This window comes from Zootermopsis nevadensis, unplaced genomic scaffold (genome assembly GCF_977971745.1).
Source record: "Zootermopsis nevadensis isolate Lab colony 2312 unplaced genomic scaffold, Znev_1.0 Znev_ptg000022l, whole genome shotgun sequence".
NCBI classification, from domain to species: domain Eukaryota; kingdom Metazoa; phylum Arthropoda; class Insecta; order Blattodea; family Termopsidae; genus Zootermopsis; species Zootermopsis nevadensis.
This window is the reverse complement of record NW_028259154.1, coordinates 19494888-19518735: the sequence shown is the minus strand read 5'-3', so window position 1 is coordinate 19518735 and position 23848 is coordinate 19494888. Positions and strand designations below refer to the sequence as shown.

The 23848-nt window shown below is 37.8% G+C and overlaps 1 protein-coding gene across 7 annotated transcripts in view; it reads right to left on the bottom strand.

Annotated features, from left to right (window-relative positions):
- LOC110834283 (protein O-mannosyl-transferase TMTC1-like) overlaps nt 1-23848 on the bottom strand; it is a 191684-nt gene that overhangs the window by 34202 nt on the left and 133634 nt on the right. For all 7 annotated transcript variants that reach the window (XM_087354165.1, XM_087354164.1, XM_087354161.1 and 4 more), the window contains exons 7-12: nt 23566-23638; nt 18143-18246; nt 11119-11308; nt 5346-5467; nt 4933-5097; nt 4712-4825 (exon numbers count right to left, since the gene is read on the bottom strand). In XM_087354165.1, coding sequence (XP_087210291.1) covers nt 4712-4825; nt 4933-5097; nt 5346-5467; nt 11119-11308; nt 18143-18246; nt 23566-23638 — 768 coding nt within the window. The remainder of the gene's footprint in view (nt 1-4711; nt 4826-4932; nt 5098-5345; nt 5468-11118; nt 11309-18142; nt 18247-23565; nt 23639-23848) is intronic.

Sequence of the window (23848 nt, the reverse complement as noted above, 5' to 3'; positions counted from 1 at the left end):
GTCAGTTTGTCGGTAACCCAGTTCGTCAGTTACTAGTCAGTATGACGTCGGATTGTAAGATGAGGTAAACACCAAATGAGACACAGAGGTAGACAGACGCTCCTTTGTGTTCATCTCATTTTATATTTAGTAACTATTTAAGTAAAATTCAATTCCTTCAAACTACTTCGTAAGTTTGTGTTTTATCTCTGATCTAAGAAATTGATTACAGACATGTTTTAAGCTTGGCAAGCAGAGACTTTACAACTGAGCGGAAATTAACTTTATTCCAATTTTGCTGCAAAATAAAGCCTTTTGTTTTCCTTACTTGATCCTGTGATTGATACCGAAACTCTAAGACGAAAGACTGAATGAGAGAAAGAAAGAGAGAGGGAGAGAAAGTAAGACAAAATTTACTGCCTGCGCTGGAAATCATGTTACCACCGGAGCTCCTCTCGCTCTGTATGAGGAATTCAGCAGTGCTACCTAGCTTACAACTCAGGACTCAGCGAATCCCTCACAAAGCACGTATATAACTTTGCCTTATAAGTTTATATTGCAACAGAAACATAGCGGGATTGAAGCTTTGCGGTATGAAATTAGTTACCTTAACAAGAAGAGACATTGTGTACAGAGTATCGGAGAACCATTCTTAATTTTGTAAAGAGAATTCTGCTTGTGGGCAGTACCATAAGACACCAATTTCTTTCATTACTGTATTATTCTTTGTAGGAAGAATATTCTGTTTCATTCATTTATTTATTCACGGTCTATTTAATGACGCTATTGATAACTGTAAATACGGAAGAAGTCGTGGCCGAATATAAGTAGCATCATACCACTTGTAAGTCCCCCAATAAAATCATAAAATTCACAACCATCAAACTATGACATAAAAAACTAACGAAAAACTCTACCGGTATTCGATCGTAAATAATCAGGAAAACGATGACAAACCTGTCAGGATTGCCGTTGTGAGGTCCGAAATTTGAACCCGGGACCTCCCGAATATGGATATGGACTTCTAAGCACTCGGAAGCGACTTTCGTTCGAAGCTATTCCAAACCAAGTAGTATGAAGCCTTGTAAATACCCTCAAAGTAGCTTCTCCTACCCGGACCTTGAGTTTGTGTCATGCCTTCATAACAAGGACAACTTAACGTACGCAATGGTATTCAAGAATAAGGTTATTAAACTGTATAGAACAAAATATTGTATTATTAACTAAACTAATCGCTAATATTTTAAACATTTTATAGGGGAATATAATGTAATCACTGAAGTGGGCTTTGTGGGCACCGTCGAATGGATATGACCTATAAGCAGCGACAAAAGATTTCCCAACTTCAGCGAGGCTCTTGCTAACTGAAGGAGAATACAGGCCTCTGCGTGCTATTGATGCAGTTCGTCAGTGAGCCTAAGTGGTCTCGCAACACAAGCTGGCAGAAGGCTTAGCAACACTATTAAAAATCAGTTCTTCAGCGCAAAGTGGAAATGGTTGTAGTTTGTATGCGCACAGCCATTTTATACGTCCTGAGATAGGTTCTTCGGAAACGTGTTATTATAATGCCTTCAGTACTTCCCTCACCAAGAAAATATATTTCTTATTCCTGCACATTTGCTTATGCTCTGTCTGCCTGGAGGTAAGAGACGATGGATATAGTATAGCCTAATGCATTAAGCAATCTATGTATTAATATATCTCATAATATTTCTGAAGTTTATTCTCACTGTCAGTGTTACTGATATTTATTGTGCGTGTGCATTTTAAAGTTTCATCCTTAGTGTCACAGCTAGGTTCCATTTTTCCAGCCTGGCATCTTTCAGAAACTTTTAGGACAGAGTCCTTAACTATTTTTTCTTGTTTTATTACTCAAGCTCACAATAAACATTTACAGTCTGCCAGGTAATGTATTTACACAATTTAATTTAATACGGGCCCAAACAACCCTAGACACTGACGTCTTTCTAAACCCACACACACGCTGTGTACTAGGAACATGTACTGCCAACAAAACGTGTTTCTGGTAGCAGGAATCTTTTTTTCTGTAAAGCAGAATGGCACAGTACTAGTAAAGATGTAAGTGGACCACAAGTTTCACACTCCCTGTGTAAAATGTCAATAAAGTTTTAAATCGAAACTCACTGATTCAGAAGGTAAGTGTAAGCACGGACAGGCAGACATGGCCTTCCATAAACTTCTTTATGCTCTACAGATATAAATAACAGTTTCCATGAAATACCTCCTCAGCGAACAATGGCTGCTATCGTGTCTATGATATTCGAAACAATGTCGAATTAATCTGTCGGACAACAACAACGATAGCAAAATATTTCATCACAATTTCTGTTAGATTAAAAATTACTTCATTATCTTTTTTATGGTATTTTAATTATGAATTTGTAATTATTCGGAGAATTTCTGTATACCGTTCTCAATTTCTTCTTTCACGTGAATATAATTACAACCTTTTCACTTGGATAATTTCCAATTCACATATTATTTTATGTAAATTAAAGTAAATATATTTTTAATTTTGTTTCAAACTGAAATACCGGTTAAATTTCTATAAAGCCCATATGTCATTAAGGAAAATTTGTATTTTGCATGGGGTAAAATGTTTTTGAAAACATCTAGTTGCTTGCATTCACAGAAACTCGTTAATTATGACCTGGAAAAGTGGTGTGAGAGCTTGCTTTACAACCAGACGCTCTTATACGTTTTCATTAAGAGGCTGGCCTTTGTATTTAAATACATAAATACTAGAAGTAAACGTTTAACGGAAACTAGCATTTAGAAATCGTGTTTTGGTTCAAGTAATGCTAATATTCGGAACATTGGTACAGGTGTCGAACTTTCACTTCCAAGGGCAACTCATGCTTTCTCGAAAACCAAAACGAATCATAATTAAAAACAACTTGAAAGTCAGTAAGAACTTGGATTAGCTATATGAACCGCAGGTAATTTCAACACCAGCGAAGTGCTAACCTATAATTGCGGAAGTTTGCAACACAAGTGTTAGAAAAAATTATAAGGCAATTATTTTCCCGAAGTTTGAGTTCATTTCCTAAAACTGATTTCTCTATTCACCGCAAACATTTATAAACCGCCCCACTTCGTAATTCTTCACACCAGAGTGGGCATTTGCTCCTAATAAGCAAGCCAGACAAGGGCTGAACTAAAGAGACAGCACACTCGGCACTCCCATGAGGAAAACTGCATACAATAGCGTACCAATTATCCGATCTAAACGGGACCGAAGGATGGTCGGATAATCGAAAATTCTGGATAATACGAAAGACCAATGAAAAAGGAGATTCTAAATATCAACTTAATTCATTAAATGAAATTGTAAAGAAAACACAATACAGCATCAGATAAAAGAATTCACAAACTAAAATAGCCTTAACCTCAATAAGGGCATTATTCTCGGAAACAATGATTCGACAATCATATGGCATTCGAAATTGATATCAATTATCCATAGATATAAATACAAAACCATCAAAACAAGGCCAATTTTTTTAAACTGCTAATTAAAGCTGTCAGTAAGAAGCACGCGTCCGATACTTGGCGGATCTCGGTCGCTTTATGTGTCCGGAAGCGTTGCTCATTTTATAAATGCGCGAGTAATTGACAATTTTAACAACTAATACGACAGATCTGCCATAAAATAAACCACAACCAAGGTATCTGATATTCTAATAACAAACATTTCCAGGCGTTAATTAGAGAAAATGTGTTTATTTAATTCAAATACAAGGTAATTAAATTCTATAATTATTAATAATTGCTGGTAATTACTTTTTTATAAATTCGACCTTTATATCAGCGATTCTGTTACAAAATTATGATAACAGCTAATTTTTTGCTGTTGTTTCTTTTCAATATTAACACGATGTTACATCGATTAACCACAAATAATTATTATCACTTGCGTAACGAAATTTTAAACTTGCCCTTTGACCTTGGTTTGACATTTACCTAAAACGCGGCGCATAATTTAATTACCCATATAACGTACAGCGTTACACCTGCAACAAACCATTTTATCCACAATTGTTCCTGAATGATCTAAGAAAATGTCTGCTTCAGGAGACTGTATCTATAACAAAAGTGTATTTTGCATATTACAATTATTTATCGCTCGGAGCATTGACGTATGTCTGAGTTTTTCTGTGTCCTGTATCAGAAGATACCTTACAAAGAGACGAATGTAAGACAATATTTCTCGAAGTCTGAACATGACCAGAAGTACACCTATTTGTAGTGCACCAACAGAAATTAAACTTTATGCTGTATCTGTCACTTAATTACAGCTCAACCAGAGCAGCGGAATGAAGATACGAACGAGTCTGCTAATTAAAGACGTAGTTGTAGATTCTGCTGAACAGACAAGGAAGTCGATACGATATTGAACTCTTGCAGCAAGTAATTCTAGAAGCAGATGGAACGTAAACTTAACTGTCTGAACACGTTATGCACAGCCCACAGGCTTAATCCGAATTTGCTGTGTAGAAAATTGAATAGATACAGAGACTTGGGAAAGAAGTAAGTTGTATAACGTGTACGAAATGACTAAGTCAAGATCACGAACTTCAGAAGAAGCAAGCTCCCATTAAGGTTCTTTCAACCGAGATTCAGGTGTTGCAGAATTTTAGTCCAGCTTGGATCCGATAAAATAGTCCAACTAGAAAGAAGTAGAAAGTTTCCTAGCGAAATTTGCACTCACCGAAGCGCCTCTCTGTAATGTTTAGTAGCCAGATCCAACTGTCCTGTGTCCCTCAGGAAGTTGGCGAAGTTGTAGTGGAGCTTGGCGTTGTGTGGTAGCGCATTCAGACCCGCCCTGGAACACACACACACACTGCAATCAGCTCACCACTGCTCGCCCTGTCCAAGTGCCGTGGAGATGAAACACCATTCTTTGACGAAATGCGATGAAGATGATCTCACCTGATGAGCGCCTGTCGGGATGCCCAGTCCTTGTTTCTGGCCACAGTTCGTCCGCAGAACACGACGAGCAGTACGACCCCCGCACACAGCAGCAGAGGTCTCTGGCGCAGAAACGCGCCCCAAAGCAACTGGGCGCCATACACAAGCAGCAGCACCATCCCGAGGCTGGGCAGAGAAACAACGCCTCTGAACTCATTTAAAGGCGAAACGTAATCCTTGTTTTCTGAATAAGTGAAAATTACGACAGTTTTACGTTCGTCCCAATCGAATGTTCCAAGGTAAATACAAACAAGCTTGGCACTCACGGGAAGGCACGAAAGTTTCTCGAGGAACCAGAAGCTCCACAGATAATTACGATACACCAAATAAATCTTTCACGAAAGCAACGAGCCGGCTGTGTAATGTGTATTCACCTGGGGATATAGAGCACTCTCTCCGCCACCACGAAGCCCACAGTGACCACGAGGTTGGCTGCTGGTAGAAAAGGCAGCACCAGGAACAGGCCTCCGAGCAGCAAGGGCGGATGCCTCTGTTGCTGCAAATAAGCCAAATTATGTAGGAAATTAAATTTTAGACGTTTCAGAGGAGGTGAATTGAACTAGCAAATTCCCTCTCTCATTATAGTTATGATGGTATGGGCAGATAGTCATTGACCCTTCGGTATTAGCACTGTTACTGAATGCCACAGAGACAGGCGGATTAGTATTACACAATAGCAGATAATTCTAGTCGTCAGTGAAGTTAACCCACAGAACCCAGGTCGCTAATACCCGGCATTGAAACTTCACTTTGGTACCAACTAGCTACTGCAGCCCTAGGAACGATAGCGTAATTTTGTAGCGTAATGCATTTGACGTCATCGCAGACAAGCACTAAAGACAGTTGGAGAGAGAGAGAGAGAGAGAGAGAGAGAGAGAGAGAGAGAGAGAGAAAGAAATAAACCCTAACATGTAATTAACTGTTCTACGTACTTTGTACTTCGCTTCAGAAATGATCCATTTCTTGTAAGCACATCACGCAGTAAAATGTACAGTCTGTATACGTGGGAGGTTCATTAAAAATTCACCCGATATAAAGATTCAATACCATCGGTTCGTGAGAAAATGTATGCCCTCCTGCATACATCGCGTCGAACGCTTGGGATGTTTTTGAAAATCATGCGTAAAACTTCACTCTCAGGACGCTAGTATTAAAATAAGAAAACTGTTGTTTTGTTTGAATGTTTAGGTTTTAGTCTACTTTATTTAATTAACAACAACAATCAGGCTTATTACATAACTATACTGATATTGTGAAAGCAGCAAACTTCGAAGCTTCACAACCTGACCGTGTTTCATCGTGCAGATTTTATACCACTGGAGACCGCCCGAAACTAGGTACTTTTTAAATTCATAGAATTATTAGACCTTACAACAACCTGGGTGACGCACGTGAAAGCGATATTAATGCCACTTAATTAATATTGGGACCTGAAATGACATATAATAATAGAACTTGGAATATGCAAATTTTATTACAGATATTTTTTAAATGTAAAAACAACATGCAACAGTGTTAAATCTTCATGTAGCTCGCAGTTTGACATCGACAGCTAATGAATATTAAATAATATCTGGCGACAGATTATAAACATTCCTACTGTATACTCGTATATAAATTATTGTTTACATGTCTACACCTCCAAATGTTGCTACTATTCAAAGTTTTGAGTTTATATTCGACAAATGTGACGTAACAAAATCTCTACTTCAGTAATAAGTTACATAAAAATAATAATAATAATCTGCAGCATTTTTATAATTAAATTATTCGATCCTACGACCATCTACATCATATAATCAGACTGGCACACGACAGATGTCGCATTATACTATTTGATTATTAACTTATATTAACTAAACATGAAATTGAGACCTTGTAGTACTGTTATGTATAGGCATGTTGGCTTGTAAGTTCTATTCTAGAACTCCTCTTCATTATTTTTAACACATTATTGATCCTAACATCGTTCATTCTGCATGCACTATATTATAGCTTATAATGGCTTAAGTGGGATAATGTGTGCTCGATTAGGAACGTAACCACCATTAATAAAATTCTGTGTATGGAAAATCGAGTTCCGAAAAAAAAACACTTGTGAACGAACTTTTGAAAAGCAGCTGGTTCGTAACGCGGAGTCGTCATGAAAAGTATGCACTATTCTTCAAAATCCTTTAGAGAATTCGTATCGAGTTCAGTCTTCGAACAATACACGAACATTCCACATACATAACTGATAGAGCTACGTAATTGCCATTATAAATTTCATTTCGGAAGAGACAAATCACCTATTCAACTGATAGGCTTGTATGTGCTACAGTAAATATTCAATAACGCTACAATAGATGGCTTGTTATATTGTCACTGGCATACCGAGAAGACCATAATGGGCACAGCGTGTTTTATTAAACAGCTGGGAAAATAATGTATATTGGAGGGCTGTTATGCTTTAAGCATGATCAATTATGCAACAAACTAATAACGTTGTTAAGGGATATACAAAACACACTTTTAGTGCCTAAATGCATATAGGGACAAACAGACACGAATTCGAGAAAAATAATTTTAGATTCTGTACCATTTAGGAAAACGATGGGGTTAAGAAATAATTAAAGATTTTCAATAAACTGAAATTAAACGCCATTTGTGAAGCTTCTCTTTAAGTCAAATCATATAACAGTAGGCTTCTCTTGTAAGTTTAATTATATCAGACGTCAGGATGGTATTATATTTAATTTCTACATTAACATTCACTCAGGGCAATTCAAAGCAACATTTTAAATAATATACAGTGATAGATTCAATGGAGGTTGTGGGGTTATTGGCTCGATCTTGTGAACACGGTAATAAATTTCGGGGTCCCATAATGCACGGGGATATGTTAACATCACAGCTGATATCACCTTAAGACTTTATCAAAAAGAATTAACTCTCATTTTCATCCTCGACCAAACCGGCCAATGAAATTCTATTGTTATCAGTTCCGTGAAATAAAACGTGATAGGTGTTCATGTACTCAATAAATTTAATCTACAGAGTGCCCCGTAAGTCTAAATCCATGAGCGGGAAAAGAGTTCGGAAACAATTGTCACAAAGTTTAAGTTTTGCAATTTCTCGATGACGCACGCACAATCACTTCCGTGAGTTCGTCTCTTCTCTATTTTACACCTAAAAAATGCGAAAGCGAGTACTATGCGAGATGCGTGTATGTAATCATGCAAAGTGTGCGAAATTTGTATCCGATTTTAAACAAATTGTAATTTTAAGAAAATGTTTAATGAAAGATTTGAGGTTTTCACAGCGGTGAGTATGAAGATTTCTGTCTTCTGGGTTGTTGCGCTGTGTAGTCTGGTCGATGTTAACCAACGTTTCAGAGGTCATACTGCCTCCGTCATCAGGGCGATGAGTATGAAGATTTCTGTCTTCTGGGTTGTTGCGCTGTGTAGTCTGGTCGATGTTTACCAACGTTTCAGAGGGCATACTGCCTCAATCATCAGGGCGATGACGCCCTGATGACGGAGACAGTATGACCTCAGAAACGTTGGCAAACATCGACCAGACTACACAGCGCAACACACCAGAAGATAGAAATCTTCATGTTCAATGAAATTCCTCAATATCAAATTTAATTAAATTTATGTCAACAGTTCTCTGTGTAAGAATTGTACAGTTCACTTAACGATTCTGTCCTACTTTCAATTATAGACATCGTTTTGAATGATAGAGTGATTAATGAATGACGTTTTGGAAAGTTTCTCACGTTGTCGCATTCCGATAAAGAGACAGATACAGAGAACAGACGAGGCTTTGCAACTTCGATGCTAACATGCCCAAAACGTTTACAAAGCGAACTGCGTTTCATCTAACTGTTCATTACGTTATTTATTTCAGTCACTGTTCAGACTGGTCAGTCCTGTCACGGGGCTAGAACACTTGAAGCGCGATATTCTCATACGCCGGGGTTCATAGGCATACCCGCACTACCAACAGAATGAGCGCATAATTCATGTCTAGAATATGTGCTATATACATACAGAATTTGCTAACGATCCTCTTAATCTGGCATCGTATATCATGTTATAATTTCATTCCACAGGTGCCTAATATTCAGCTTAATCCTGGTCCAATGTATCACCGAGTTGTGTTTACGTATAGAGGGCTGTGCAAGTTATGAAGAGGGATATTATCCTTGACAATTCACCGCCTGCTTTCTTTGAACATGACTAATGGTGGTAGATCCGAGAATCTTTAGGATTTTAGATAATTCTGGACTTGAATCTTATTCGCAGTTAACACGCGTGCAACATATAAATTAGTAGTAAGCCTAGACCTAGCACCTGCGGAATACAAAAAGTAGAGTAATTAAAGATGCTAGTCTCTTGGGATGTTTCGCCGAATAGTCTTGTACAACCTGACCGACGTTTCAAAGGTGCTTATTTCCTCCATCATCAGGGCAACGAAGAAGCCACGCGCGGAAAAATTTGTTTACATATCGGAAAAAATCTCTAACAAGACAGACACTTGGGTGGACCAATGACCCTTCCTTTATTAAACACATATTTTACGGGTGATACAATTAAATTATTTTATTCTAAAACTTTATCTTGGTTAATATTCATTAACAACTCAATAAAACTATTGAAATTACAAATAAATTCCAGCACTTTGCCACATTATTTAAAATCACTACGTTTCAAATCCTTATCAGTACTGTTAGCTTGAATTGCATTAGTTACTAGGCAAGCATATGATATCTCATTTTACTACGTTCACTCTAATACGTAATGTGTATCGGTGTTAAAAGTCGAAACATTCATGAAATCTATGATAATCGCAGTGTATACGCTTTCACCAGATATAATCTGGATTCTGATATTGAAGGTGTATAGATCCAGTGTTCATAATTAAATTCAATGCACATAGAATATTTCGCTACTAGCGTTAGTCGATATTTACTCAGAGCAGCGGCATGGAAACGGTTTCGAAAGTGGCTCAAAACAATTTATAACTTTATCACTTAGAAACAGGCACTGCTTTGGTTGTACCATTCAGGAAATTTACCGGCAATGCGACTTCATATTTGGTAAGAAGAGAAAGAACAATGACATTAAAGCAACATCTCCATAAAGAAACGGAATGTAACCACATCTAGAAGGGGATTAATATCATGTCTGATCCTAACATCGTTTATAAGCAATAGCATTGCTTTCCTGATTAACGGTACTTGATTAAATTATATAAAAAGGAAATGAAAAGCAATTTAAAAAGTTCAAAATTATTAGGCCCTTTTTCTAACTTTATCATAAAGATCAATAAGACATAAATGGGTGGAGCCTAATTTCTGGGATTTAATGGAACACGAACATTCATTGCCATGTTCACAAGAGACCACCAGAGAACCCTATCTAAAAAAAAAATCCGAAGACCACAAGGATGTGTTTTAATCGGTTTGGGTTCGTATTTCAGGACATTATTAAGCATTTCTCGTATGTCACACAAAGGCTTTACCATTAAACAGTTCATCCTCAGCCCTTTCTCTCTCTTGCGTCTATACATTCTCAGTTCAAAAACATCCTCGTATAAAGGTGTATATAATGTAATAGCTAGAGCACTCATTTTAGCTCGAAATTTTCTTAAGACAAGCAGTTATGAAGTAATTCAACTGCTTATTCATTGGGGAAATCTTATGTGCGTCTAAGAGTAGGCCTTCTATCCGTCGAACAACGTTCTAAAATTTACCACCGTGGCCCAGCGCTGTAACGTCTTAAAACACCAAACCGTTGCCAGGCAACAAAACAGCTATGGGAATAGAAAACATCATGTACTGTAGAAAACTGGTTATGACCCCACAGCAACCAAGCAGAAGCACAGGAGACCACTAAACGAATGATTCTAGTTGTGTCCCAGAAGTCCAAAAACACAGGTAATATTGGAGCGTTGAAACAGCTAATATGAAATGCGCTCAATATGTCAACTAAACTTAGCAACCCCTCAGTGACTGTAACTTCCAAACCCACAATTACTTCCACACGTTCTTTACTGAATTTCAATGCTCGCAACTGAGACAAAGAGAAGACGTAGATTATATTTCCTGCGGATTTAAACTCATAGGACACTCTGTATATAATAGACATGCGTTATCCTTACCTCGAAGTCGGCGATGCCCCTGTAAGCGACTAGGATGCAGCATCCGAAGAAGAGACAAGTGGCGATGTTCCTGGAGTCTGCGAGAGAGGTGACGAGCGACACGGAGCCCATCTGCCAGTCGTGACTGAGCGTGGCCGGGCACAACAGCAACCAGCAGTTGAACGCCGCAAGGTAGCAGAACGTCAGGAATCTGCAAGACCGACAGTGATACTGTGAGGATAAAGATCATTACGAGAAAAAGTGGGGGAATACACACAGACATTTGTCAGGATAATATTGCGAAGTATGAGTATTCTTGTCATTAGCTATTCTTGGCTGGAGTTCAGTGTATAACTTCGGGTCTCACGTGTTAAACGTGTCAAATATTATGAAGACCAACATAAAAGAAATTAATTGAAGTGTCACGCGCAAGACTTAAAGCACATTATTGCATACGAATGGTTTGGACACTCAGCCACTACGTTGTTCTGAAGCAACCATCTTCTCAATCACACAAAAAGTGACAACATACTTTAAACGTTAGAAAATTTTGAAAACACAAATATCTATAACGGATAACTTTTATTTAGATTATTAAATTAATAAGAGTATGAATGAGTCAGACAAAATATCTTTATAATAAGCTAATATTAAAAATCTTAATAAACTATCCTGAGAGTCTTTATACTTATCTAGTGTAATTCTTACAAACTGTAACATGTCTCTTTTGTTAGGAGTTGTACAATGCACAACCCTGTTTTTGAAACGACAATTATGTTCGTAATTGTCTATTTTATATAAAGTATTTGTTTATTCCGAAAAAAATTTCGATTATCTTTCATGGAATTATTATCAATACTGTGTTCTGAACACATCATTTTATGAGCCGTCATTCTAACAGCGGGGGCAACAGACTACAATCGAGCTATTGGAGGCTAAAAATTTCCGTTATTTTTCTGTTCATCAAAATAATATGTCGTTAAAATTCTCGCAGCCCTATAGAACATCAATTTTCACAACAGAACGAAACTCTGGTTAAGTGCCGACAACTATTGGAGTTTTATGACCAAACGTGACGAGAATATTGCCAAAAAAATGGGGGAAGAGAATGAGAACAATTCTATAAAAAATAGTTCCATACAAAAGCTTTGGATTATTATGAAATATTTCATTCGAAAAGCAGACAAGGAACGAAAATAAACGGAGAAAGACTGGCGTCAAAAAATACAATATAACTGGCATTCCTCCTATTGTTACATTATAGCACCATAAATCCTTCGGCGAATTGGGAAGTGGAGAAAGTGAAGGGGACAGAATATACGAAATAGTGGCAACCTTGTTTCAGAGTAAAAATATCCGAGTCACCGTCTGTTTGTTCTTGATAACGAGATTATATTCTTCCCTTCGCTTGTTCCAGTAGTTTGTATCCTACAAATATGCATCATTACGACACATTGCTATGATATATGCACTTACAGAGTAGCTAACAGAGTTCTGCAAGCATATACAATCCAACTTTTTATTACGTGGGCAGGTCGCAGACGTATGTGAACCGTTTTATTAAAAGAGAAAATCTGTCTTGACCTTTTAAAGTTCTGATATATTTCAGTATGCAACAAAATGACAAGAATAACGCGAGGAATAAGTAAATAATGAATTCAATTCATGGAAGAATTCATAAAGCCTTCTTCTCGTGCATATATTTCTCTTCATGCAAATCTTGTGATGCAATTGGTATATTTATTTATTAAGTTTATAATCTAATAATGGAATGTAATTGTAACTAATATGAACGTTCTCGGCTCGATCCCGGTTCACTGTACCCGCTTTGCTGTCTGCCCTATCAGCACTATGAGATAAACATGATCCGAAGTTCCAACTTTTGAAATTTCATTATCATTTTATTGCATATCGTTATAAGAAACAAATTTACCAATAATTGCTAATTTAAGAGCGCCTATATCTCTTCCTTAATTAACTAACCGATGTACTAACCTAACCTAACCTAACCTAACCTAACCTAACCTAACCTAATCTATAGTTTACTTTTGTTAGGTTAACCATAGACACACAATGAGCTATCACTAACAACATTGTTAAGTTACTAGCATAAGTGCACACACGCGTGCGCGTAAAAGCGTGCATGAGCTACGTCATAGTTACCAAAAAAACACGGAGACCACCAGGCTTATTTACTGTCATTTCCAGTTATTTCAAATGTCTAGTTTTAGCTTATATCCTTGAATAAGTATCACATTTTAAACCAGAATTTCAATTCACACGAAATTACATTTTATAAGCCACATCCACATTAACAAAAATCTTCCTGGCGGTTTTTTATCCAACTGTCCGCGTTGCCAACAGCAACACAAGCCAGAAACCACGCTAGAACACAACTGTTCGTTGCTGCCCGAGTCGTTCTGTGTTCCACTGTGAAATGGACAAGCAGAATTAACCTAGTTTGCAATTACTATAAAAATGTGGCAGTGGTGGACGTTATAGCCATGTGAGAATGCAGATATGATACAGGCCGAGGTAGGGGGACGCAATAATGTGCGTGTATAGTGTTGAAACAAGCGAAGTAAAACTGCGTTTGTTATATCGTAAAGGGCCGGATTCTGACAGTTCTGACGTTACACATAAATTCCTGGCACGTTCTGGAGTTAGGCAGAGCCACTACGGAAGCTGAGGTGTGTCTCACGATGGCTTCAAATCAACAGTGGCATATGTGTGTAAAACGGCTATTCCTTAATAATGACGTCTATATAATTAAAAACTGATTCTTTTATATCAGCGTTTACTTGTCTGAAGCAATCGAAAAACGCGAGGTTCGAAATCTAGCCAAGACCCGAAAACAATTGATGAAGACTGATTCCTGACAGTCACTCTTGGCAAGTAGTAGTGCATGAACATTAAGCCGAAACTTTTCTCCGGATTATTTTTTTTTATAATTACACTAACATATTTCATTCGATGCAATACAGTCTCCGCAGTTGATACAGTCTATATAATGAGCAACTATTGGTTCTTCTGCTTCAATGGACTTCGGAAAAGAATAGTTGTGTGACTGTATAACAATTATTTACATATTGACATTAATATTCTAATTTGAACGACTATTATATTGGCCTTCCACACAACTTTTGAAACATTCTAGAGCAGACTTCCTGAATCATACAAGTATACATTATTAAAAAATATTACGTATTTTAATACATAACAAATTTCATTACCAAACATAGAATGCAGTATAAGTGGATTCTCAGCTATAGGTCGAAGACATGAGTATCGTAAAACGAATATTTTAAATTTTTGTGTTCACGGATTTTATAATTCTTCTCGATTCTCTTAAAAATTTAAGATTCGGTCACATAAATGACCGAAAGTAAAGAACTAAGAAGCCAGTTACATTTATTAGCAAATTCTCTCAAAAGCGATTATGAAAATCGCATTGCTCGTTGTAATGTTCTGCTCATTTCGTAATAGCGAAGTTGCAAAACAGAAGAGCGCCGTGCTCTTGCGGCAACTTCTGCAGCACACGCGTGAGACACGTAATCTAACACACAGGCTCTATAACTTTCTGCAAATGCCTGGCTGACTTCTACTAACCTTTCCAGCGTGAACCTGAAGAAGTGATACATAATTATGTAAAAGCTTTATTTGACATGTTGTGAACATTTTTAATTTGTTTTTAATTTTAATTCTGCTAACATACTTGTTGGTATCTACCTGCAAGAGGACACTTGCATGCAGAAAATTAAAAAAAGGCAGTCACTTCTAAAAACGAGGACTGAGACTGACGCTGGAACGTTCTGTCTTGTTTGATCATAAATCTAGTCGATTTTTGGACTAAAATGATTAATGCAAATTATCCGTTGCAAACAATGAATAGTATTTTATATTCACCGTGACATATGCCCTTTGTGCACTATTTTGGGCAGTTCTGGATAGGGAAGCGGCAGGTGCTGTTGAAATGAAGACGCACAGGAGGATGCGAAAACGGGTGTTGATGGTCAGAACAGAGACAGAGCGAAACGGAAACACGTCATTGCAACAGCCCAGTTATACCGACTCTACCTTTCATTCACAAAACTAAGAGACATGAAAACTGATATTTTACTGCACACCCAAACTCCGAATACAATTTTGTTCTGCTGTTATCCTTCAGACATATCCAAATTCAAAGTAATGAAAGGGGATACGTTTTAGCTCTAAAGAGTATCATCTACAAGTTTTCTCTGTACGTCTTGCTATAAGGAGACAAGGGATAAAATGTGAACTCAAAACTCAAATTTAGAGTAGCAGTACGTAATATGAAAACGCGTCCTTTTTTGCATTTTTCTTTTCATCAATGCCCGTTAAATCAACTTGTTTCAGGTAAATTACAGGATGTTTCTGAAATAAACAACATCGCTTAAGGGGTCTCCTACCAATAAAACATGATTTGGGAATTAAAAGATAAAACTCTAGAAGGCGATGTATAAGTTGGTTCAGATCCGATGCCACTCCTGAGGGAAAGTAATCAAGATGTCCTTCGCATAGGACCTGGATGGGTTCCAGAGATGGTTTAGACGTGCTGATAGAAAGATAAATCCTGCCTCCATCGAGAATCGAGTTCCAGTCATCCAGTTCACGCTCAGTCACTTCCTTTAGTGAGTTATTCTGCTCATGCACGTCTGGATATAAGCAAGTAAAAACAGGCAACGTTTGAAATATCGCAGCAGTGTTAAAACATGCCACAGTTGTTGTTTTTTAAGAGAAGGACTTAGTTGCTTTATGCACTGTTAGGTTTTGTAACTTCAGAACACCGCAGGCATAGATCGATACGTAAAGACAAGATAAAGCACGGCCCTTCAGAGGAATTAATGAGGAAAAGAAACAGTCGAAGTTCCTTAAAACCTTCGTGTCAGTGGTTTTACCAGATCTGTAACCAGGTAAGGCAAGCTTATTGTAAGCCAGACTGGACAACTGAAATGACTATTATCATCATCATCATTATTATTACAGCGTTGTGAACATTTAATAACGTTTTACTTGAAATATAAGTTTTCAGTTTGCCAAATAACTGCATTAAATGAACCACAAACGATGTACTCAAATTCAAAAACAAAACATTTAAAAAAATGTGCTTAATCCAGTCCAAGGGTATTTTTTTATACTATTGCGTACTTCTTGATATTATCGGCAACCGGATTGATTCACTTAAGTAGGGTTGTGTTATTGCAATGATTTATAAATTTGAAAGGATAACAGAACAAAGTTCGTTCAACAGTATAGATTTTACGCAGAATTCAACGGCGGCATCTCTCACACATTTTCTGTTTAATTTTGCCATTCCATTGGGACGCACATTTTTTCCAAAAATCGCCAAGCGACGTCATTCCTCTCTCCTCCTAACCCCTCGATCCTATCATAACGTCTCCAATAATCTAATAGGTTCTGACTTCAGTTTCTAACACCAAACCGCACACAACTTCACCGTCCAACCTTCACCTCCAAACGAATAAAAAACTTTTCTGCCTTTCTTTTCTGTCTGAGGAAGAACACTGTCACATGATTTCAGATACAGAAATAGTTAACCACTGCCTCTCGCCCAGTACATGTACGAAGGGGCTAAACTTTCCTTCTGGCCAATCTGTTCTGAGAAATGTCCCAGCAGTTTGACTGGGCGGGTCATGTGTTCGCTCGAAAGAAACTCCAATTAGAGTCAGACTCCGTTCAGCAGACTCGTAGGTAGACACAGAAACAAGATTTATACTTTAGCCTCATGTGGGGGGTTTCATATAGCAGTATTCCCTCTGCAAGTGAAAATGTAAAAATAGATTTCATGCCATTAAGAGACTCTAAATAGAATCGCGTCTTCTACAAACGCCTTTCAAGTGTTAATCTTTAATTTCTTACCCAAGTTTTAGACCATATAAATAATCAGCTCTTTTGCATACGAAATTGGATATTCAACACAACTAATAACATAGCCAGGTTTTACGCAGTACTTTGAGCAAGTTCAGTCCATTTCCTGGGAGCGGTATCATATAATATTCGATGGGGTTATTTATTTATTGTATATTTGGAAAAGTTCCAGAGACTAACATCATATCACAGGAGCTAAATGGCACATTAACAGTGTGCATATGTGGCATACAATTTCAAAGTATACGTTTCATATTAATGTTCGTTACATCGAAACCATCCCGCATTTATTTAGCTTTATTTTTCTGTCAAACAGCTTTTAACTGAAAGCAGAAAGCTGCATTACCGAAAATTATGCGAACCTCCTAATTTAAAACACACATTATATCGTGCGACATACCAATTATCGTTAAAATTAATTACACGTACTATTTAAAATTTTGAAATTGCATTTGTCCAAAGCATTTATCACTTACGAACGTACACACAGAGTTAACACTTAAAGTTGCAAAACAGAGTTTGCGTAGACCTGTGTCTATCTGGCAGTAATTCCAACTCAATGTAAACGTTAATCATTACCTCCGTAGTAAACTACAGAGTTCAGTATCAGTTATAGTCGCAGGGCTTTAATTTAATACAGGGGTAATTGAATATAAAATAGTTACTGAATTTAAGAACGTAGAGGGGACAGAGATAAAAATCAATATTTGTGATCAGGAAATTTGGGACCGGAAAGAAATGGAAACAGCTGCAGATTTGACAACTGTTTCTCATTAGCAGGTGTACATAATTAACACCATGAAGCAGAGTTCTTCTTGAGAAGGCAACAACCACTCAGCTTGTGACGCAATTCCTCGCCTATTACGAAACCCGAAGGCCGGTTGCCGTGTTCACTAAACCCCGTCGCTGACCCTAAGTCAGATGAATCCAGTCTGCACATTCAAACTCCATTTCTTTACTACACACAGAACACTTCATTTAACATCGCTCGGTCTTACTTCCAGAAAGTTTTCTTAACTAATATATCTTCTTTGAGCGCATGTTTTGGTCGCTAAGAGAAGCATCGTGCATCGAAATGCGCAATTATTATTGCACAAACGGTTTTCAATATTGATTAAGAAGACAGGGTACTGACCTGACATGTCGGCAGGGGTGAAATGCCGCTGGGTTGTCCTGGTTCGAGAATTTGGGCATTGAACCCTGGTGTAGTGCAAGTCGTATCACGAGTAGGAAGCTCAGCTGAAAACAAAGAATTTCTTGTGGTATAATTCTGTTTGGTAATAGCGCGACTGACGTGAGCAGTGGTATATAAACAACGGTGACCTTGACTCGAGTTGTCACGGGGGAGATCGGGAGAAATTATCGTACGAGGATGGACCTGCTTCTGATTTAACTCTGTTTGTAGTACGTACAGTTCCATTCTTACTAATTCAACAGCTTCGAAAGGAGGGAAGTTAATGATGGAACGGAAGCGTTGGTGGTATATTCTAAGAATCTGTCATAACATACGCTTAGGGGGTCAAAAGAATCTTTCACAAACCTCAGTCACGATGCACGGCCTTCGAACTAGTAATCGAACTTTTGACCTCTTGAATACAAATTAGTATTATTAGCCAATAAAACGTCAAGTTCGGCGTGCACTATAAGACGAGTTTAACGAACTCCACACCTCCTGCGTGTTCTGACTGAGAAGTAATAATGTGATAATTAAGTTCCCCTTTTTCCTTACATCTTCCTTCCTCCTTTATTTGTTTCCTGCGTTTCTTTCCTTATTTCTTGACAAGCAGTACGACCTCCCGCGCAACACTTCGTAGAATCTCTCAGTCGTTACAAGAAAACACAGCAAACACCGACGAACATTCACGAGCCGACACAGATTGAAATCTAAAACACAAATGTGTTACCAAGCGCGCCACAAATTGAGTGGACACTAAATTATTAAAACACACCAATGTCATCTAAGGGTTATCTTGAAAATAAATATGGATCCTGTCAATGTTTTGTGTCTAAACACATGGTTCTGAATTAGTAACGTTGAATACATAATTACCGTATGTTTGAAAATCTACTGTGAACACGGGCCACAGACACGTGTTGATAGACCACACGCCACGTCTGTCTCTTTACATATGAGGCATGTCACTACGATGTGACGTCATTGACACCAATGACTGCACTTGTGGTAAGTTCGAACTTTCCATATCGTGAGAAAATGGTATAAATATTTCAGACAGACACGGGACTGGCTAACTAAGCCCTATCAATAGTCAAATTCATGCTCAGCATTCGGTATAAATGCACAGAATAATATATTTTTCATTTTAATCGTAGTCTCTTTCTGTCGTCTGTATCTCTACTGTGCTTTCCGTTCTGCAAGACAAACAAAATACGCGCTTATTCCTATCTGTAGTGAAACTATTTCACTTGCCTGTTAGTTACGTAGAGAAAAGTTTATTATGAAACAGCGGTAATACGAAATAACGCCTGAAAAGGCCAATAAAATTAATGTTTCATGTCGCTGGTGTCTGGCAAGCCTGAGTAAATGTTGCAGACAAATATTTTTGGCGCCGTTCTACATTAAGGTCTTCCTCAAGACGTAGGCCGTTCTCAGAATGGCGGTCCTGTGTAGTTCCACGCTAGTGTTTACCAGTGACGTCTTCTAAATGTGCTTGAAATGATCGTGGTAAGCTGTAATTTTCATCAATAATTATAAGTATACCTTTTTTCTTCACATTCCAAAGCGACGTCCTTATATTTTAATATTTTCTTGCTTCTTAATTATATTTCTATTGGTTTGTATATAAACATACATGTCCATTTCTATATAAAAATCATGAAGTCGCTTTCGTTACACGGTATGGTTCTATCTGTAATATTTTATTGGTTCCATGGCATAGTAATTTAGTTATATTCGTATTTCTAAGCTTTCTTTGGCATTACATTCTTATCACGAATTCATATTCTAATCGTAGTTGCGTACTCAACCTATAATGACGTTTCATAAATTCTTCCTTAGCTAGATCTTTCCATCACGCTAATAAGTGTTCTACCAACCCGTAAAATTGCTGACATATTCTACACCTACTGCCTTCTACAGTTTCAGTACCAACATCTTCGTCCCATGGGTATTCAGTTCTTAATCTTGCATAGCAATTATCTCCCTTCCAGGTCATTCTTTAAATTCCTACGAAAAATAATCATATTTCACATAATTATTATTTGTACTGATTGTAACTTTTTCTTGCAGGTGATCTGAGAGCATTTTAAAGTGCAGAACCGAATATTATGATTATAGAGAGAGAATGCTGATAATTTGTAAACCTTGACTTAGAAGATGGCAAGCGGTTTCTCTTTCCCTTACCAAACACAAGAAATTTTACGGAGTCGTACAACTATGTCCTATACAGTTCATTATTTAAGATCAAATGTCACTTTCCGCGGCTATGCAAATTACGCCACTTCAAAACTCCAGGCGTTGTAACAGAGTTTAATTAACACTTTTTTCAAAGAAAGAGCGTAAACTTGAAATTCCCTGAGCTAATTCACGCAAATTATATATTTATCAAAAGGTCACTCGAGAATTACTTACGAACATAAGTTTCTAAGCACAGCTTCGCCTTAATTAAAAAATATAGGGTTTACTTGTTACTTATAAAAGAAAATAATAGCGTTTTTAATTGCTATAACTTCTTATCAAGAAATAAACTTCATCCAGCACAATTCACTTTCTTATTCCCTTTTTTGTAGATTAACGGTATGGAGTTGTGAAATATTTTGATCGAAATAAAATGATACTTCTTCATAGCTGAGTTAATTTTTCGAAGCCATAGACTGCCTAAATACCATTAAATTCAGTTCCTAAATCAAAGAAGCCAAACACGTCTCGAAAACAATGAACAGTTGGTTTACGTTGTTTCGATTAATAATCTGTGCAGAGTTACTGATGGTTGAAACAGGCGGTACATATAGTTACCCTGATTCTTAAATGGTTAGATGTTCTAGAATTTCAGTGTCGTATCACACTGACATGACTTCAAATTAGGTTTACTGAGCGTGATAACGCAAAAGATACTTGGAATCCAGAATACTGATATTTCTCCCTTTGGGTCTAATTGATCAGATTTTGAACACTGTATTCAGATCGTATTCTGATTTACAATTTATCGCCGTCCTTAGTATAGAAGTTAAGCATAGAAGCGATAACTGAACCACGGCTCTTTACTCGTACGATCAGGAGAACGTATCTTACTACAGAAAGTCCTAAAACAGGATCTGTCAACACGAGTTAATTAACCTGTACACAGGACGCGCCTCAGGCTACGTTTTCATACAATACACCACGTCACAGAACGTACCTCCAGAGTGTCTCATACCACAGACGACGGCACAGAGACTAATCAGCACGAGCACAGTCTGTAATTATACGACGGTCGCGGTTTGAAATTGGGAATCACTGCTCGTCCTTTACCCCCTATCCCCCTGCTTTACTTGTTCTCCTAGTGCACAATTCCAAAACCTTAAATACCCGGCCATCTATAATTTTCTAGTAACAACTTTCTTCGATGTTCCTATATGTATGTTTAAAACAGTGTAAAATTGTATCCGGCAGATCACATAACCATACATTAGAAAACTAAATAAAATTAACGCGTTTGGTGCAACCGATAGATCTGTTTCTTATTAATGTTACCACCAACGTCTCAGGAAAAAAGTTGGCTTCCGTTACCCCACAACGAAGCCCGTACGGAGTTCGGAGATGTAGTTGCTTCTGTTAGTCTTTTCTTATTTCAGAGCGGTAAATTTCAAGGGTTAATAACCTTCTCTGGTAGCAGGCCCTCTCTCTCTCTCTAAAACGAATTTCACGGCTGGATTCTTCATTGATTTCCTCAGTTCTGCAGATGAATCTGATACAGAACCATAAAATACACTTCGAAGTCCTTTTTCTCCGTTCCTCCATTCCACTTTTCGCGTAATCCAGCAACAATTCTTCATTAAAGCGTTAATCGAATTTAATCCCTTTCTTATACTTTTATTTTCTTCATCAGCATAATCATCATCGTCTTATCTTCTCAAACCTTTGGTGCTAATTGGCACATTCATCGCCCTGATGACGGAGGCAGTATGACCTCTGAAACATTGGTTAACATCGACCAGACTACACAGCGCAACAACCCAGAAGACAGAAATCTTCATACTCATCGTCCTGATGACGGAGGCAGTATGACCTCTGAAACGTTGGTTAACATCGACCAGACTACACAGCGCAACAACCCAGAAGACAGAAATCTTCATACTCATCGCCCTGATGTCGGAGGCAGTATGACCTCTGAAACGTTGGCTAACATCGACCAGACTACACAGCGCAACAACCCAGAAGACAGAAATCTTCTTATGGGCATATTTTCAGAAGCCACGGGGACAAAGTTTCACTCCGGCTTATAAGCCGATGCCATGTAAAATTGTACAAATCAATTCAGTTCACTGATGATGATGATGACGACGACGATGAATAATAATAATAATAATAACTTAATAATGACAATAATGCCAACCAGGGAGCTGATGGCATTGCCGGCGATTATGGTAATGACGAAAATGACGATCATAAATGACATGTAATCTGTCTGGTTTCTACGTGCTACATGACGCGTTTTCCTTTATTCTGTCACTCGCAGAGTCCTGCACTGAAAAGCAGCAAGATTACACAGCGTCTAGTTTTGCTAGTTGGATATACTTAACCATGAATGTTACCATTCCTTATAAACTGTATGAAATGGACGTTTCTATTCATTGTACATGAGCTTCAGTATCGACAAGCTGCCTGTCATATCAGTGAATGGACTGATTGACTAATAATACAGGATATATGCGCTGTAAGAGGCATAAACGAGAAAGAGATATTTTTTTTCTGGAAACTGGAGAGGAAGCTTCAAGAAATCTTGCCACATAAAGAAGGTGTGATGTTGTGAAAGCCTCTTGCAGAAAGTAAAGTTTCTTTTCAGGATATTCTGACACTATGTGATGAGATACTTTAAACCATGAGAGATTCGTAACAGCCTGAGTGGCATATTCATAGATTAGTGGGAACTTTAAAAGTGTGTATACGAATTCATTTCTACTCGCTTTAAGGGGAAGATACAAATATTAAAAAATATGTTATAATAATCAATGTTCACTTCATAAAATTATAATGCGTTACTGAAGGTTCAGACCCATAAACTCAGTGCGTGAATACTGGCTGACTGGGTCACTGATTTAGTGACTAACTGACCGGCTATCTGGCAGTCTGACCGACCGACAAACTGCCTAAATGACACTGTAGTTGTAACACTGTTGTACAATGCTTTAATAGTAAAACCCGTTGAAAAGCAAATAACTGGAAGTGAGAAAAGGGCATTTTTGATAAATTTAGACAGATTTTAGAGGAACGTGTTTCGAGAATGAAGGACTTATGGAAATGGTTCTTTCACGGTCGAAGCCTACATTGGGGTTTGGTGTTACCGGAATTGATATTTTAGGTTTTACTATCAGTTTGCTGACAGTGCAATGAATACTCACCGACATTAGAACTTTTGCTGCCCGTCGGGAGAAGTGGACAGTCTCTTCATTCCATCTGACCTCAACTACAGTCCTGAAAGAAATGACGCTCATTAGTGACTTGTATGCTTAGCGCCTACTGCCCGCCAAACACTCGATATTTATGAGATACATTAGCCCTTACGAAAGTTCGACTGTGATCTTTTGGGCTGTGACGTCGTGCTGCCCGAGACGTTTGTAACCGCTCGTAACCACAAGACCAAGGTCGGAAAATTCATCGCCGTAAGAACCTCAGATCTCTCAT